This window comes from Balaenoptera musculus, chromosome 19, assembly GCF_009873245.2.
Source record: "Balaenoptera musculus isolate JJ_BM4_2016_0621 chromosome 19, mBalMus1.pri.v3, whole genome shotgun sequence".
NCBI classification, from domain to species: Eukaryota; Metazoa; Chordata; class Mammalia; order Artiodactyla; family Balaenopteridae; genus Balaenoptera; species Balaenoptera musculus.
Window position 1 is genome coordinate 53,281,393 of NC_045803.1, and position 17,625 is coordinate 53,299,017.

Genomic DNA, 17,625 nt, shown 5'->3' on the forward strand with positions numbered 1-17,625 from the left:
GGAGGCGGGGCGTCCTAGCTGTCCGGGCTGAGGTGCGGGAGCCATGGCGGCCTCTGAGGCGGCGGCGGCGGCGGGGCCAGCGGCTCTGGCCTTGGGCGCCGCGGCCGTCCCGGCGGCCGCGAGGGGAGCCGCTGCCGCCTCCGGCCCGTGGGATCCCCCCGGGCGGCTGAGGGGCAGCCGGCCGCGACCCACGGCGGCGAGGCAACAGCCTGCGGGTGCGGCGCCGCCGGCCCGGGAGCTCATCCAGCCGTCGGTGAGCGAGCTGTCTCGGGCCGTGCGGACCAACATCCTGTGCACGGTGCGCGGCTGCGGCAAGATCCTGCCCAACAGTCCCGCGCTCAACATGCACCTGGTCAAGAGCCACCGCCTGCAGGTGAGCCCGCCGCGGACGGCGCCTCCCGGGGCCTGGCGCGACCGAGCGCCTGAAGCGGGCGCTCGGGGCCGAGGGCGGCCAGGGCCGCGGACGGGAAGGCGCCGAGGTCCGGCCGGCGTCGGCGGGGGCTTCCGAGGCCCTAAAGGGTCAGACCGGGGAGGGGAGTCCCGGCAGGGAGAGTGGGAGCTAGGAGGCAGGAAGGCGCAGCGGTAGGAAAACCCTGTGTCATGCCACTGCGCTGTCGGGCTCGGACCGGCCGGACCACCGGCCTCGCACTTGGCGTCGCGGGCATTTCTCACGTTTGTCTCGTGAGCTCTCACGACACCTTCGTTCTACTGCAGAGAAAACGATGACGCACCTGCGTAGTGCTGGGCTTTAAACCCGGCCTCGGGTCGAAGCCGGTGCCGTTCACACCGCACGCACACTGCCTCCTCCTCCGGGCCAGTTGTTAGCAGGGAGCTGCAGCTTTGGCAACAGGTTCCACAGTGTTGGTAAACATCACCTTTGCTCACAGATGAGACCTAAGCGAAATTTCTCCCGTGGATCTTGTTTAAGAGGGGACACGGTATATATAATAACAGGACAATAATCTGAACGTCCCTTCCACCTTACGTAAAATGGGGCGACTTTCAGCCTTCAGTGCACATCTGTGGAAAGCTTCTTAAAAATCCAGATGTCCAGCCCCATCCCAGACCTATTAAATCATGATTTCTCAGTCATTATAATAGGAAGTTTCCTTGCACCACTTCTTCAAGTCTTCTAGGCCAACAGGGGCATAATTCCAAAGCACGTTACTGAAGGGAGTTTTGTGAGTATGTAGCTTTCGGTGGTCTGAATTGATTCAGGAGTAAGTTTAAATTACCTCGCCTCTTGCATGTTCCGTCTGCCCTTCAGGTAAATCTCCCTCAGAAACGTGTTTAGAATCAGGCTTCTGATAAGAATTTAACAGTAGAAAGTTCGAGGTGATGGTCTCTAGTAGGGCAGATGGGATGCCCACGGAGGGCAGTCCCCTTCTAGCACCAGCTGGATACAGAGGCCACAACGTGCTGAAGTGACGATTAGGGAGGCCCGATCAGGAGAGGTACATGGAAGTGCGCTGAGGAAGACCTCGCAGGTGGGCCTGCAGTTTCCCTGCGAGTTCTGCCTTTCTTTCACAACACAAGTGAAGTCACTCTGGGAATGGTCTTCGTTCTCCTGGTTTCTCCTCCATCCCGAATTTTAATTAAACACTTCTTAGCCATGTTTTATCTTGAGTGGATGGACTGTATATTTGCAGGAGTTCTTCAGCCTAATCCCTGGGTTCTCTTCAACTCGTGTATACAGCCATCACCAACCTCCAGTATCCTCCCCTCACTGGTAGACAGCTAAGGCCGACGTTACATCTCTGAGCGCAGAGGAAGCTGCCAGTCTGACCACGACTCTCTTTGTGTTGGCCTGAACATCACTCTCGCAAGCACTTTTTAACAGTTTACATTGTTCTTTTCTATGGAATTGCTGTCAGGGGCTGTGTATCTCTCCAGACTTTGTGAAGCATCTGTGAAGCGCAAAGATACCATTTACTTGTCAGGACTAGTATACGATGGGTTTGGTAGTAGGCAGTAGGTTTATTTCTAATTATGTTTTTAAAATATGTAAAGTTCAGGGGCTTCCCTGGTGGCGCAGTGGCTGAGAATCTGCCTGCCAATGCAGGGGACACGGGTTCGAGCCCTGGTCTGGGAAGATCCCACATACCGCAGAGCAACTGGGCCCGTGAGCCACAATTGCTGAGCCTGCGCATCTGGAGCCTGTGCTCCTCAACAAGAGAGGCCGCGATAATGAGAGGCCCGCGCACTGCGATGAAGAGTGGCCCCCACTTGCTGCAGCTAGAGAAAGCCCTCGCACAGAAACGAAGACCAACACAGACATAAATAAATAAATAATAAATACATTAAAAAAAAAAAAATATGTAAAGTTCAGGAATTCTGAAGCTGCCAATCCTAAGCATATAACGGGCCCACGAGGAAGGAATATGTTTGAGGCAACTGTAAATTTTAATAGTCAAACCTTTACTTGGACCTTAGCACGGCAGAGTGTCAGCATCCCCCCTTGCTTAGAACCTATGTGAAGCCATTCTTCCAGTTTTAGTCATTTTTTCAGATTTCTCTTGTCTGCAGACAGCACAGTGCACTCAAGATTGCTTTCTGAACTGCAAATCGTGAACAACCGAAAAATGGATTCTCCTGAGTTTCCTTCCTAGGTCACTAGAGAGACCTGTTTCGGCAGGAATTAAAGAAACCTCACCCTGAACTATCGTTGTTTCTTCCATGTCAGACAGGCTCACTTTCCTGCCTTGTTCCGTCTTTCTAACCATGCAGCCCCGGGACATCTGCTGTCTTGGTGGAAAGGGGGTTCTTTTTTTTTTAATGAAGGTAGCCTGTGTGACAAAATAGCCATATCTGTATAGTGTTGCCCCAGTGTGGTGAATCTGTCCACACAATTGGGAGCCAAGTAGTAGGCTCTTGAGTTCAAACATTACGCTTGACCCTTGATGTTCTCAAAGTATTGTGAGGAGGAAGGGGGAAGAAGGAGGCCTAATAAGGACAAGAGCTGACTGGGAGCTCCCTGTGGCTTTGCAGGTGGTCTGTGTTTGGACCAGAGGCTCCCCTAGCAGTCCAGTGTGCTCCTACGGGCCCTGAAGCTTGAGTGTATCTGCTTGGCAGATCTGCGTCGTATTCAATGGCGATTTTTCCCTTTGTTCTCTTGGTTACAGCTACTTACATAATTCTAGTTTCTGCCCTAGTTGTTGTGTTTTTTTTCTCCTAGATTATGATAATATATTTTTTTTTAATTTATTTATTTTTGGCTGTGTTGGGTCTTTGTTGGTGCGCGCGGGCTTTCTCTAGTTGCGGCGAGCGGGGGCTACTCTTCGTTGCGGTGCGCGGGCTTCTCATTGTGGTGGCCTTTCTTGTTGTGGAGCACAGGCTCTAGGTGCGCGGGCTTCAGTAGTTGTGGCACACGGGCTCAGTAATCGTGGCTCGTGGGCCCTAGAGCGCAGGCTCAGTAGTTGTGGCACACAGGCTTAGTTGCTCCGCGGCATGTGGGATCTTCCCGGACCAGGGCTCGAACCCGTGTCCCCTGCATTGGCAGGCGGATTCTTAACCACTGCACCACCAAGGAATCCCCTGTGATAATATTTTATTCCCTTCCCCATTATTTGTTATAAGGTTCTTATTTATTTCTAATCTTCAGAAGATACCCTGCCCTCAGTCAAATACTCCCTTCTTAATTATTAACAAATCTTTCTGAAGGATGATGAATAAAAGTGGAGATAGAGTTGTAAGGTGTAAGGTACATGATACCTTTTGGTTTTATGTGGGTTCTTAAGATATATGTCTATATTCCATATCCTGTAAGTAAATCTGGAAATATCCTAGTCCAGCCTTGCCTACAAGGGGGTCCATGGAGAAATGAAAGCTGGTGATTCAGGGAAAAGAAGAGTAGGAGTAAATGGGCATTTCTTGATTCTTTTATCCCTCACGTTTGAAAATAGTGAAGGGGACAGGGGCCCCCTTAAAGAACCTCTTATCCAGCAACACATATTTTTAAAACATGGCTTAGTGGATTTTGTGTTATGTTCAGTCCAGGGGTTTGCTTTTAATGATTTGCCAGGAATTTTTTTCTGTTTTTAGGGAAAGAAAATGTTCCAAGTTGCTCTATAGATCACAGTGTACAGAGACTTCTAATTTTAAATTTACAATAAGACAACAACAAAGCAAACTACTTTTCTTCTTGGATGTTTTTCTGTGAAGGCAGAGAGATGCTAGAGTAGCTATAATGCCTTTTTTTCTTCTTTTTTTTTTTTTCCAATTTTTGCCACAGTTTTTACAATCCTTTCCTTTTATCCTCTCTTCTTCATCGGGGTCCTTCCTCTTGCTTTACTTTTCTTCTCCTTGTTTACTTTTGTCCATCTTGTTTTTCAGTTATTTCCTCTCATAGGTTCTTTTTCAAATTCTTTTACTTAAAATGTTTTATAAACAGGTACCCAAAAGGTACAAAAAGCATGAAGTATTTTTTGTCATTTTTTTCAGTTATGCACACAAAAGGTACAGTTAAAAAAAAAAAGTCTGCCAAGTTTTATTCCAGAATGTATATAGCACTTCAGAACAAAAACATCACTTTCTTACTGCAGTTCATGTCTTATTGTGCCATTACCATTTCTTATCATCCCATTCTCATCTCAGAGCTTATTGTCTCAGAACAAGAATGGGAAGAAGGTCAGGAACTGGGGAAGAGAGGTGGTGATGGGGAGGACTGAGGAGTTGGCCCTCAGAAAGCAGGAAAGCGAACAGCATCGGGTTGTTTCCACACCTGTAATGACAGCAACAAGGAGATGTTGTTGATGTCCAATATGACTGCCTTTAGTGTCTCATCCTGATGTGTGATACAGTTTTGACTTAGATGGCCACTTAAACATATTCAGTATAATGTCCCAAGTTTTTACTGAACATTTACTCTTTTTAAAACATTCCCAAGTGCAACAAAGTTATAAATATATTCCTCCTTTTGAAAAGGTTTGGGGAATTTTAAGTAATTACATTAGATATAACAGAGAAATGACGGAAAAGAAGCATAGTTTGAAGCTATATCGTACAGGACTTTGGACGTCCCAATGGCTAGAGGAATTTGGGCTTGGGGAGTATTGGGGTGCTGTTGAAAATGTTTGAGTGAAGTAATGTCATGATCAGAGGTAAATTTTAGAAAGGTGAATGCGGCAAAGTGTGAATGAAAAAGAGATTGAAGGTCTAGAAATTAGTTAAGAGGTTAGTGACAAAGTCCAAACAGAGAGTCAGGAATACTTGAACTAATGATGGTAGCAGTGAGAAAGGAAACGCGAGGAGGTGGTAGGAAACATTTTTAAAGCATAACTGCCAAAACTTGGAAGCACCCAAGATGTCCTTCAGCAGGTGAATGGATAAATAAACGATGGCACATCCAGACAGGGGAATATTAGTCAGCACCACAAAGAAATGAGCTATCAAGCCATGAAAAGACATGGAGGACCCTTACATGCATATTACCAAGTGAAAGAAGCCAATCTGAAAAGGCTACATACTGTATGATTCCAACTAAATGATATTCTGGAAAAAGCAAAACTACAGAGACAGTAAAAAGATTAGTGGTTACCAGGGCTTAAGGGGAAATGTGTCATGAATAGGTGGAGCACAGAGGATTTTTAGGAAAGTGAATATACTCTGTATGATATTATAACGATGGATAGCTGTCCTTATACATTTGGCAAAACCCATAGAATGTGCGGCACAGATAGTGAACTCTAATAAAATCTGTGGACTTTGGGTGATAATGATGTGTCAGTGTAGTTTCATCAATTGTAACAGATGTACCACTCTGGTGAGGAATGTTAATAGTGGAACAGGCTGTATTGGGGGGGCGGGGGGGCACTACAGTGTATGGGAACTCTCTGTACTTTGCGCTCAGTTTTGCTGTGAATCTAATAAAATTTCTCTTAAAAAATAAAGTTTATTAATTTTTTAAAAAGTGAAGTGAACAGGTATATGAGAGCATGATAGGGAGTTTGAAAAGGGATAATAAAAGGATTGCTAAGCAAATTTAAGATGTATTAGAAGTAAGCATGGGGACTTCCCTGGTGGTCCAGTGGGTAAGACTCCGTGCTCCCAATGCAGGGGGCCCAGGGTTCGATCCCGCATGCATGCCGCAACTGAGACCCGGTGCAGCCAAAATAAATAATTTTTTTTTTAATTGTCCTAGCCTTAAAAAAAAAAAAAGAATTTTAGAGCTTTCTTAATATTCTCTCCATATTTGATTTTTTCTTGCAGATAACACTAGAAGGAAAATAAGTTTAAAAGTATTTCATTTAAAAAAAGATGAACTGGTGAATGGGATGAGTTTGGTGATTGAGAGGCAGTGTTGGTTGTCATTAAAGCTAGCAGAGGCCAGTGTTTCAATAAAAGCAGCATTTCAATCAGACTTTCACAAGGACAGTATTTTTTTTTTGAGATGAATCCATGGATTTTTCTTTCTTTCTTTTTTTTAATTGAAGTATAGTTGATTTACGATGTGTTAATTTCTGCTGTACAGCAGAGTGATTCAGTTATATATACTTTCTATATATATATTATTTTCCATTATGGTTTATCACAGGATATTAAATATAGTTCCCTGTGCTATACAGTAGGACCTTGTTGTCTCTCCATTCTCTATATAATAGTTTACATATGCTAACCCCAAACTCCTAATCCATCCCTCCCCCCCTACCCACCCTACCCCTTGTCAACCACAAGTCTGTTCTCTATGTCTGTGAGTCCATTTCTATTTCATAGATAAGTTCATTTGTGTCATATTTTAGATTCTACATATAAGTGATATCATATGGTATTTGTCTTTCTCTTTCTCACTTCACTTAGTATGATAATCTGTAGTTCCATCCATGTTGCTGCAAATGGCCTTATTTTGTTCTTTTTTATGGCTGAGTAGTATTCCACTGTGTGTGTGTGTGTGTGTGTGTGTGTGTGTGTGTGTGTGTGTATGTATACACACACACACACACCCCCCACATCTTTATCCATTCATCTGTCAATGGACATTTAGATTGTTTCCATGTCTTGGCTATTGTGAATAGTGCTGCTGTGAACATAGGGGTGCATGTATCTTTTGGAATTGTAGTTTTGTCTGGATATATGCCCATGAGTGGGATTTCTGGATCATATGGCAACTCTATTTCTAGCTTTTTGAGGAAACTCCATACTGTTTTCCACTGTGGCTACACCAACTTACATTCCCACCAACAGTGTAGGAGGGTTCCCTTTTCTCCCCACCCTCTCCAGCATTTGTTATTTGTAGACTTTTTGGTGATGGCCATTCTGACTGGTGTGAGGTGGTACCTCATTGTAGTTTTGATTTGTATTTCTCTAATAATTAGCGATGTTGAGCATATTTTCATGTGCCTGTTGGCCATCTGTCTTCTTTGGAGAAATGTCTGTTTAGTTCTTCTGCCCATTTTTCGATTGGGTTGTTTTTTTGTTGTTGAGTTGAATGAGCTGTTTGTATGTTTTGAAGATTAAGCCCTTGTCGGTCGCATCATTTGCAAATATTTTCTCCCATTCCGTAGGTTGTCTTTTTGTTTTGTTTATGGTTTCCTTTGCTGTGCAAAAGCTTGTAAGGTTGATTAGGTCCCATTTGTTTATTTTTGCTTTTATTTCTGTTGCCCCAAGGACAGTATTTAATGTAAAGTACTAGTTTAGATTAGCTTATTGGCCTTAAGTTGGTTGGCAGAAAGCAAAAGAAGCGACAAAAATCTCCACAGCCGATAACTAATAGCTATAATAATTAATTGAGTGATTATATGATAAGCACTGTTCTAAGTCTCTTAAATTATTCACTAAATCCTCACAACAACCTTGAGGTAGATCGTACTATCATGCCTACTTTACAAATAAGGAAACCAAGACAGTTAATTTTTTCAAGGTCACAGGAAAGGAGCAACATAGAGAATTCCATATTCCAGAACCCATGGGTTTAACCACTGCACCATGGTTCTTAAGCTAGGCTACACACTGGGATCATCAGGGGAGATTTTTAAACCAAATACCAAACCAAATACTAAACCCACCCAAAACTAATTATATCATTACCTGGGACTGGGACCAGGCACAGGTATTTTTTTTTAACGCCTCAAGTGATTTTTCACAGGCCGCTAGGTTTGAGAGCTGCTGCCCTGCACTGGGCTGCCTTTCTAAAAGTGCTCTGCCTTCAGTGTGCAGTCTAAAGCATGAAAACAGTACCAAGAGGTGTATAACTTAGTTTCTGCCCTTAAGAAATTTAGTTGAGGAGACAGGAATTCTAGAAGAAAATGATACTTTGCAAGTTAAGTTAGCTGCTACCTTGGAATTCAGACAAGGAATAGATCTGGGTGGTGAGCAGAACAAGGGAGTGCTATTTATTGAGAATGTGAGCGGGCTCCACGCTAATCCAGTACTAGATAATCCTGAGAGTTAACTATTCTCTCTGTTTTTGAAATGAGTAAACTGGCTCAGAGATTAAATAACCTGTCCAAAGTCATGTGCCTAATCAGTGGTGGAAATGGCTCACAGGCCTCTCCATGCCGTGCCCTCTTCCCACCGGCACATTCTGCCTGAAGGGAGACAGTCATCCGAGAGTGGCTGTAGAAGGTGGAAATGGAAGTGGGAAGAGTGTTAGGCTGAGCAGCGGAGTGTATGAAAAGGGAACAGAAAAAGATATGGTTATAATGGTAGATTGGAGGCATAATGAGGAGATGGGATTTTATTTTATGTACCTTTTTTAAAAAAATAGTATTCGGTGATACATACAAATAATTTTTTGGAATGTCAAATTTGTTCTGACATTAGAAGAGGAAGGAAAATTATTTAGGAGACCATTTAAATATTCCAAATGAATATGAATATCTAGACAGTGTAGTGCAGTAGGATTATAAAAGGATGGACCAAGGTAGAAGACATGGAGGAATAACTGACTACATTTGATATCATTGAGAGATAAATTACGTTGTTTAAAAATGAAACAAGAATAGCTTCTTTTCCCCTCTACATGAGTGGACACAGACTCAACAAGATCAACATGTTCCTCTTGAGATCCAGTAGGAAAGCAAACGGAGGGAGTCCTAGCCGCACGGTTCTTCGTTTCTTCTCTAGATGCACACTGATGGAAGCGGAGGAGGTGGGCATGTTCCAAAAGTAGTGAATCCTTTCCCATCACAGCACCTAAGGACTAAAACGTCTAGGTGCTACAGCGGCAGCTGAGGCCTGAGCACGTGTCCAGTTGTTTCCAGCCGTAGTAGGGAGGTCCTTCCCCACCCCAACCCCCCATCCACACACCTTCCTCTGGGGCCAGCTGGGGGTTGTCAGATAAGAATTATACTGGAGGTCATAGGTTTCTCACTCCTGAGGTATGTGGGCTCATCAGGGGCAACAAGACAGCACTTTAAGCTAAATTAACTCACCAATTATTTTAAAATTCCCAGCCAAAAAGTCAATCACATACTTAATAAGAAAAGATTACTAGGATGAGTTAATATATATAAAGTTCTTAGAACAGTGCCTGCCATGGTAGTAAAAGCTGTGTTAGCACTGGCCATTATAATGATTACTGAATTTCAAACAGAGCATGGTGCCTATATTCACGCTACTGTATAAACGTTGTGTTAACTAGCTTTAGCTACTTTAGGGGGCATTGTGGTGATCAGAGAAAGTCACAGTTCTCTTTATCAGGAAGACCTAGATCATAGTCAGGTTTTTTTCAGAGACTCACACTAATTCAGTGTGGGTGGAATAAAAAAGAAGGGAAGACTTAAGGATGATACCAAGTCTTGAGCCTAAGAAACTATAAATATACCACTTACAATTAGAGAAGCTGGCTTGAAGGGCAGAGATTTTTAAGTCTAGAAGGAGTGCTAAAGGAATGGATAGAAGATTTTTAAACAATATAGTTGGGTTTTGTTTATTTTGTTTTGAAAAATTTTAACAGATTTATTGAGCTATAGTTTACACACGATACAATTTACCCATTTTAAGTTAATAATTCAGTTATTTTTTAGTAGATTTACAGTTGTGCAACCATCACCACAAGCCCAAATTTTAGAACATTTTCATCACCCTAAAAAGATCCCTTGTGCACATCTTTACTCGTTCCTTGTTATCACTCCCAGCTCGTTCTGTTGGTTTTTTTGAAGATAATTATTTAAAGTAATTTTTCTTTTGCAGGATGGCATAGTGAATCCAACAATAAGAAAAGATTTGAAAACTGTACCAAAATTCTACTGTTGTCCAATTGAAGGATGCCCTAGAGGCCCTGACAGACCATTTTCTCAATTTTCTCTCGTAAAACAGGTATTTTACTTGCCTTTAAGTATACTTCTCTGAGGATGAAATGCAGATGTCATAAACCTCATGTATTCTAATTACTTACCAATCATAACTAGAGAATTGAGCAGAAAGCTTCTTGTAAGGACAGCCACCCAAGTCTCCCACTTGGGGAAAAAATGAGTAGGGTGTAAGTGAAGGAGACATGACTTGTTCTGGAGGGGAAGTTGTCCAGAAGTGGATTTGGAAAGAAAAGAAGACCAAGTCAGCAAAGTATGATAAACTGTGTACTTCCAGATCTCTTGTGTGAATCTGCATGCTTGCAAGGTCAGAGGAGCAAAGGCACAAAGGAAATGTTCTCCCAAGGGATTAAGAAACTGCAGGGAAAAGAAGAATTTCAGAAGCAGCTATCTTAAAGAGGAGGGAGGGACCCAGCCAGTGGGGAAAGAGATGATTCTGGACTGGAAGAGTTGCCTGCTTTTACATTCTTTTGATTTGCACTGCTATATTGTATCATGTAAAATCATTGTTAATTTGGGTATGTTGATGGTTTTTGAAATGTTTTGAGCAGTTGCAGTTTTTCATTTTAGTCCTTTTGTGTTCTTCCTAGCACTTTATGAAAATGCATGCTGAAAAGAAGCATAAATGTAGTAAGTGCAGCAATTCATATGGCACTGAGTGGGACTTGAAAAGACATGCAGAGGATTGTGGTAAGACCTTCCAGTGCACGTGTGGCTGTCCCTATGCCAGCAGGACTGCGTTACAGTCCCACATCTACCGAACTGGCCATGAGATCCCTGCAGAACACAGGTAAAGGGGGAAAATGGTGGCCCAAAAGCCAATAGCTGTGGGAAGAGTTTCAAATGAAACTTCCTGTAGAGCCATTAGTGTGGGGAGAAAGGAGGAATGGCGGAGAAAAGATGTGACATGAAGAAGGGAACTTTTGGAAATGGCAGCAGTACTAGCAGATGATCCACATCTACTTGACCCAATTGTTCTTCCTTATTCTTGCACCAGCTCCTTTTGAGAGTCCCTTATTATTCCCAACTGAAAATCTATTGGGTTTTCAATTCTTCAAAAACTTCCAGCGTTTTCTGTTAGAGGGATACTAGATTGTTGAAGAGTTTTTTATCATGAAACTGTGCTTCATTTGAAAGGTCATATTTATATTTGGACTAAGAGCTTCCACTTTAGAAATGATAATAGTTGCATTATATAATCTGTTAGCTTCCTGATGCTTACAGATCTAAGTTGAGTTCTGGTACTTAGCACTTTACCCAAAAAAAAGGTGTGCTTCCCTGTTTGCATGTTTCTGAACTTCTACCTACCATATATTGATAATAGGCCGAGTTACAAAAGAAGGGATTTCTCTTCGCTGGGTTGAATCTGACCTCTTTTGTAGATGTGGGAAATAGAATTTGTAAGTGAAGATAACAGTGCCAGGGTTGATGAAGAAAACTGCAGTTTAAAATTGTTTTTCTCTTTTTACTCTGTCATTGTTTTCAGGGATCCACCTAGTAAGAAAAGGAAAATGGAAAACTGCCTGCACAACCAGAAGTTGTCCAGTAAGACTGTTGAATCACTGAGCAACCAAGCAACCCCAAGACCAGATGCTCAAGAACTGGAAACTTCAGAAATAAAGCTAGTGGCTTCGTTTGAAGATTCTTGCAGCTCTAATGCCAGAAAGCAGACTCTTCCAACACCTCCAAGGTATCCTCAGAAGTTGCTTTTACCAAAGCCCAAAGTGGCTTTGGTTAAACTCCCCGTTATGCAGCTTTCTCCTGTGCCTGTCTTTGTGCCTACAGCCGACTCCTCAGCCCAGCCTGTGGTGTTGGGTGTCGATCATCAGGGCTCTGCCCCCGGTGCTGTACACTTACTGCCCTTGTCCATCGGAACCCTGATCCTCGGCCTAGATTCGGAGGCTTGCTCTCTCAAGGAGAGCCTCCCTCTTTCAAAAATTGTAAATCCTGTTGCTGTTGAGCCAATTAGCACAGGTGTTCAGGTGAACTTCGGTAAAAGTCCATCTAACCCTTTACAAGAACTAGGGAACACATGTCAGAAGAACAGCATTTCTTCAATCAATGTACAGACAGAACTGTCTTACACCACACAACACTTTATACCGTCTGCAGAGTGGGTTAGCCCTGATTCCTCTGTGTCATCTTGTTCTCAAACTGATTTGACATTTGGTTCTCAAGTTTCCCTTCCCATTAGTGTTCATACTCAAACTTTTTTGCCCAGTTCTAAAGTAACCTCATCTATAGCGGCTCAGACTGATGTGTTTATAGATGCCAGTTTCCAGTCAGGTGGGATCTCCAGAGAAACTCAGACCAGTGGAATGCAAAGTGCAACCGATGATGGAGTACAGATGGACCAAGGTGTAATGTGTGGAGACATTTTTGAGAGTGTCCCTTCATCATATGGTGTTTCTACAGACAGTATTATAAGCAGCAGCTTAGTAGCAGAGACTGTGACTCATGGTTTGTTACCTCAGAACCACCCTAAAACTTTAAATCAAGATATTGAGAAATCTGCACCAATTATAAACTTCAGTGCACAGAATAGTATGCTTTCTTCACAGAATATGACAGATAATCAGACCCAAACCATAGATTTATTAAGTGATCTAGAAAACATCTTGTCAAGTAATCTGCCTGGTCAGACACTGGACAATCGTAGTCTTTTGTCTGACACAAGTACTGGACCTGACACCCAGCTCCCATCTGGCCCAACCCAGAATCCCGCAATTGATTTTGATATTGAAGAGTTCTTTTCGGCCTCAAATATCCAGACTCAAACTGAAGAGAGTGAGCTTAGCACCATGACCACGGAGCCAGTCTTGGAATCCCTGGACATAGAGACCCAAACTGACTTCTTATTTGCAGATGCCTGTGCCCAGTCCTACAGTTGTAGAGGAAATTCTAACTTCTTAGGCCTTGAAATGTTTGACACGCAGACACAGACGGACTTGAACTTCTTTTTAGACAGTAGCCCTCATCTGCCTCTGGGAAGTATTCTGAAACACTCCAGCTTTTCCATGAGTACTGATTCATCTGACACAGAGACCCAAACTGAAGGAATCTCCACTGCTAAAAACCTACCTGCTCTAGAAAGCAAAGTTCAGTTGAACAGTGCAGAAACATAGACCATGAATTCTGGCTTTGAAACTTTGGGGAGCTTATTCTTCACCAGCAATGAAACTCAAACAGCAATGGATGACTTTCTTCTGGCCGATTTGGCCTGGAACACGATGGAATCTCAATTCAGCTCTGTTGAAACTCAGACATGTGCAGAATTACACCCAGTCTCCAACTTCTGAAAGTGGAATCCACATGGGGGATGGCATTTACAGTTGGTTCCCTTCTGGATTTAGAAGATGGAGAACCGGGACAGCAGTGTTAACTCTATTGAATGTACTTGATGATACAGTTACTTCGAATCTCTGAGGTTCTTTGCCTTTTGTACTTGTAAACATGAAATTTGTGTAAAAATGTGTGAGTGTATTATAAAGTTTAAGATTTTGATCTAACAATGATTGTATTTGTGTTGCCTACGTTTGCCCTTTCAGTGTAGTCTTCCCTTCTTAAAAAAAAAAAAATGTATTTCACACCTTTAAAACCCATCTAGCCATTTAGCTGAAGCCAAGCTCACCAGGACTAGGGTACAAACTTTTCAAACCTTCAAGACATTTTAGTCAAAGTATGACTTACTTAAATTGCACCTAAAATACTTTCACCAGTGCTTGTTAGAAATTCCTGTGTCCCAATAATGTCTAAAGAAGTCTGACGCTGCACCATCAGATTTAAACACCAACAGCTTCATCTGCTTTGACATCTTACTCTCCCCTGATTTGAAGACACAAAGGAAACTACACTTGTCTTTAGCTTTTGAGACAATTTTCATATAGTCAATGCCATCCCTCCTCTACGTGAACTCTTACTGATACGAACGTTAAGTGTATAGTACTTTCCTCACAAGACGTGTTGCTGTAAAATTATTGCTTAAAGAAGTAGCGGCAAGCACTTAGTGTAAATAGTGATCCTTTCAGTCTAAGTGACAGTAAGTCACCCCAACTATGGAAACGCTGGGCTGTGCAATCATGCCTGTTAGCCCAGACTGGAGTGTGTCCTACGAGCATCCCTCCTACTCCCTACAGAAGGCCAGGCCGGTGCTCCAGAGCTGCTCCTCAAGGCGCACCCACCAGCTGAGTCTGAGTTTTGTCTCTCTAAATGTTTAAAAAAAAATAACATAAGGAGAAAAGGACATTCCCCCCTAAATTTCAATACTTTGCATAAGCTTGATAGGGCAAGAGTGCAATCAATCAGCAGCTATTTTAAAGTGAATCTTCTTTTCATCCACCTCTCATTTTTTCCTTAAATGAGGAAACACATTGGTCTAGCAAGGATAGTATTTGTGCCTTGAGGATAGCAATTATAGAATAGATCCATCTAAAATATGGTGTTCTGCATTTTGTTGCTTTGTTTGTTTAGAGAGGGTAATACCAAACAGTCTTCAAAGAAAATGAGGTGAAGACCAAGTGCTTCAATAATCAAGAACATCTGTGTTTTGAGATGGGTGTGTGGTTAAGTATGCTTTTGGAGTTTTCTGTATTTAGGAGATTCTGAGTTCTTGATTGTTGGCCAACTTTCAGGCAAGTAAAAATCAGTGCATTCTGTAAATTTTTCTAAGTTTACCCAGAAAAATGCTCTGTTTTTTCTGTGGCACATGCTTTTGCTGCTGAAGGCTAAATCCTCAAAATAAAACCTAAGGAGGGGACTAAGAATTCACTAAAGTAAATTAATGGTGTTGCTACTAATTCCTATCCTGTAGAAGAATTATTGGTAGTGGATAAATAACATATCCTGAGCAGGTGAACTCAATCTGATAGATAAAAGTTTGCTTTGGTCACAGTTGCCTATGAATATGGGTTTCAAAAGAAACATAAAGCCTTAACTTAGAATTTCATTATGTTTTAGAATCATCACTGCCTTAATGTTCAAACATCTATTTAAGTTCTCCTAATAAGGAGAAATGCATGTTTGTTTATGGCTTTTTTGTAAATATATATGCAGTGATCTATGGCTTTAAAAAAATTCTGTGTTTCTGTGACAGTGTTTGTTAATCCAGCCAATAGAGTTATTTGCAGAAAAATGGAGCATGTAATAGTTCTTCATGTACAAGTAAGAACTGTTTCCCCCCAAAACCTTAGTTACCTGAATTGTTCTAAGATTATTTGTAAAATCTGAAACTCAGTGATTAAAGACAAGTGATAATTCTACCTTTTGTGTAAATTCTTCAGCATACTCATAATGTGACTTCATTGCCTTAACTTTTCACAAACTCATCATCTTCTGAAAGTCACACGATGAAATGACTGTGCCTAGTTATTTCCATTACTGTCTTACCTTTGTTCATGAAAATATGCTAACAATTTTCCTAGTAGAAAATGAAAAGACATTCCATTACCAAAACTTCTGGTTTTTTTTGGGCCACGCCATGCAGCTTGTGGGATCTTAGTTCCCTGACCAGGGATTTTGAACCTGGGCCCTCAGCAGTGAGAGCACAGAGTCCTAACCCCTGGACCGCCAGGGAATTCCCAAAGCTGCTGTTTTGACGTAAAGTTTTTATTTTGATAAAAACTGCCCTATGATTTAAGTTTTTGGAAAATTTTTCAAAGGAAATTTGAAAAAATAATTTCTAAAGAAATTACTCTGATTCATTTTTCATCCAAATGTCACCATTTCATAATGGGGTGTCTTTTATCTTTGTAAGTAATATGGTTCTGGCTTAAGAGCAAAAATAAGAGGGTAGGACTATGAGTAGTTCTTTGCTCATGCTCAGTTACTAATTGCAGGAAAGCCAAATCAGTGTGTTTGAGTCCCTTTAGATAAAGGGAAATAAAAGTAGAAATTTTTTATAGACTTACCTGAAAGATGCAGAGTAAGGTTTGCAGCTACTTTTTTTTTTTTTTTTTTTTTTTTTTGGCTGCGTTGGGTCTTCGTTGTTGTGAGCAGGCTTTCTGTAGTTGCGTAGAGCGGGGGCTTCTCGTTGTGGTGGCTTCTTTTGTTGCGGAGCACGTGCTCTAGTCACGCAGGCTTCAGTAGTTGTGGCGCACAGGCTTAGTTGCTCCGTGGCATGTGGGATCTTCCCAGACCAGGGCTCGAACCCATGTGCCCCGCATTGGCAGACGGATTCTTAACCACTGCGCCACCAGTGGCGTCCCGGTTTGCAGCTACTTTTGATTGGAAGGAAATGTATCAGTGTCAGGCTAGTTGTGAAGTTGAGTTGTTTAATGACAGGGTGATATTTTCATGTAATCCTTTACAGTCTCAATTTTAGAATGCTTCTCTTAGTTCCAGTCCAAACTTGTTATCTAATATTGACTCTGAAGAGTACTTACTATCGTGTATACTTAAAAGAAATGCTTCTCAGACTTGTTTTCGGAAGCCTGTTTAATAAAGAGTAGGAGGAACATGTAACTTTGGGGCATTTAGGAATGAAGCCTTTGAAGTCTCAAGTATTACGCGGTTTTATTTTCCTTATATCTCAATATATGTGTGTGTTCTCACCTGAAGTGTGTTAAAGTGCCACAGATTAGATTTGACACCAGGAGAGGACACATCAGTCTGTTGGCTTACTGGTCACTCCCAACATCTAAAAGACTTAAATGACATGAATTTAATCTAGTTTTTTCAGCAAGATGTCGGCTAGTCTAATGTTCTTATAGTCCAAGAAGATAGTCGACTAAATACCATTGTTTTGCAATGCTTAAATCCAAAGGGTTCTCTCAGTTGTGTGAAAGGTATTTATTAGCAGACACACTGATACACTAGTTTACATATCGAGAGAAGCAGGCTAAAGAGCAAATGGAAAGGCCTCTCAGGTTGTTGGTGTCCTCAAATTAACACATTTGGGCACTGTATTTTAAAAATATGCATGTTTGAAAGGAGCAAATGTCCAAAGTACGTGAATGAATAAGAGCATTGTCTATAATACTGAAACTGAAAGAGGGCTAGTATTCATTCAGTTCTTTCAACTTCAGAAAAAAATCTAAATTTATATATTGCCTTACTAATAAATAACAAAATAAACACATTTGTAACTTTGTTCTAAATCCACAAAATCAGGAACAGTGAAGGTTGTCATAGGAGAAACTCGTGGTCAAGGCTCTTCCATTAACTTTTGGTTCTTTACCATCAAGCAAGTTAATATTACAGGTCATAAAGGCTACAAAAAAGGACAACAAAATTAAATAATATTCTTTTTTAGTTTATCAGTGAAATAGTCAAATATTTCAGAAAATAAAAAATTGTTTAAAAAAATATATCTCCATGGTGACTTTGTTATTCTCAAAAATACATATGTTACCTATCTGAACAAAGACTTTTTTTTTTTTTG

General features: G+C 41.7%; 1 protein-coding gene across 1 annotated transcript; it reads left to right on the forward strand.

Annotated features, from left to right (window-relative positions):
- The first annotated feature begins 3 nt into the window (after positions 1-3).
- On the forward strand, positions 4-15,722 carry ATMIN (ATM interactor). Its single transcript, XM_036833362.1, has 4 exons — positions 4-373; positions 10,129-10,254; positions 10,838-11,037; positions 11,734-15,722. Exons 1-4 carry the CDS (start codon positions 44-46, stop codon positions 13,370-13,372), a joined length of 2,295 nt encoding a protein of 764 aa, XP_036689257.1. The 5' UTR covers positions 4-43; the 3' UTR covers positions 13,373-15,722.
- Positions 15,723-17,625: the final 1,903 nt, after the last annotated feature.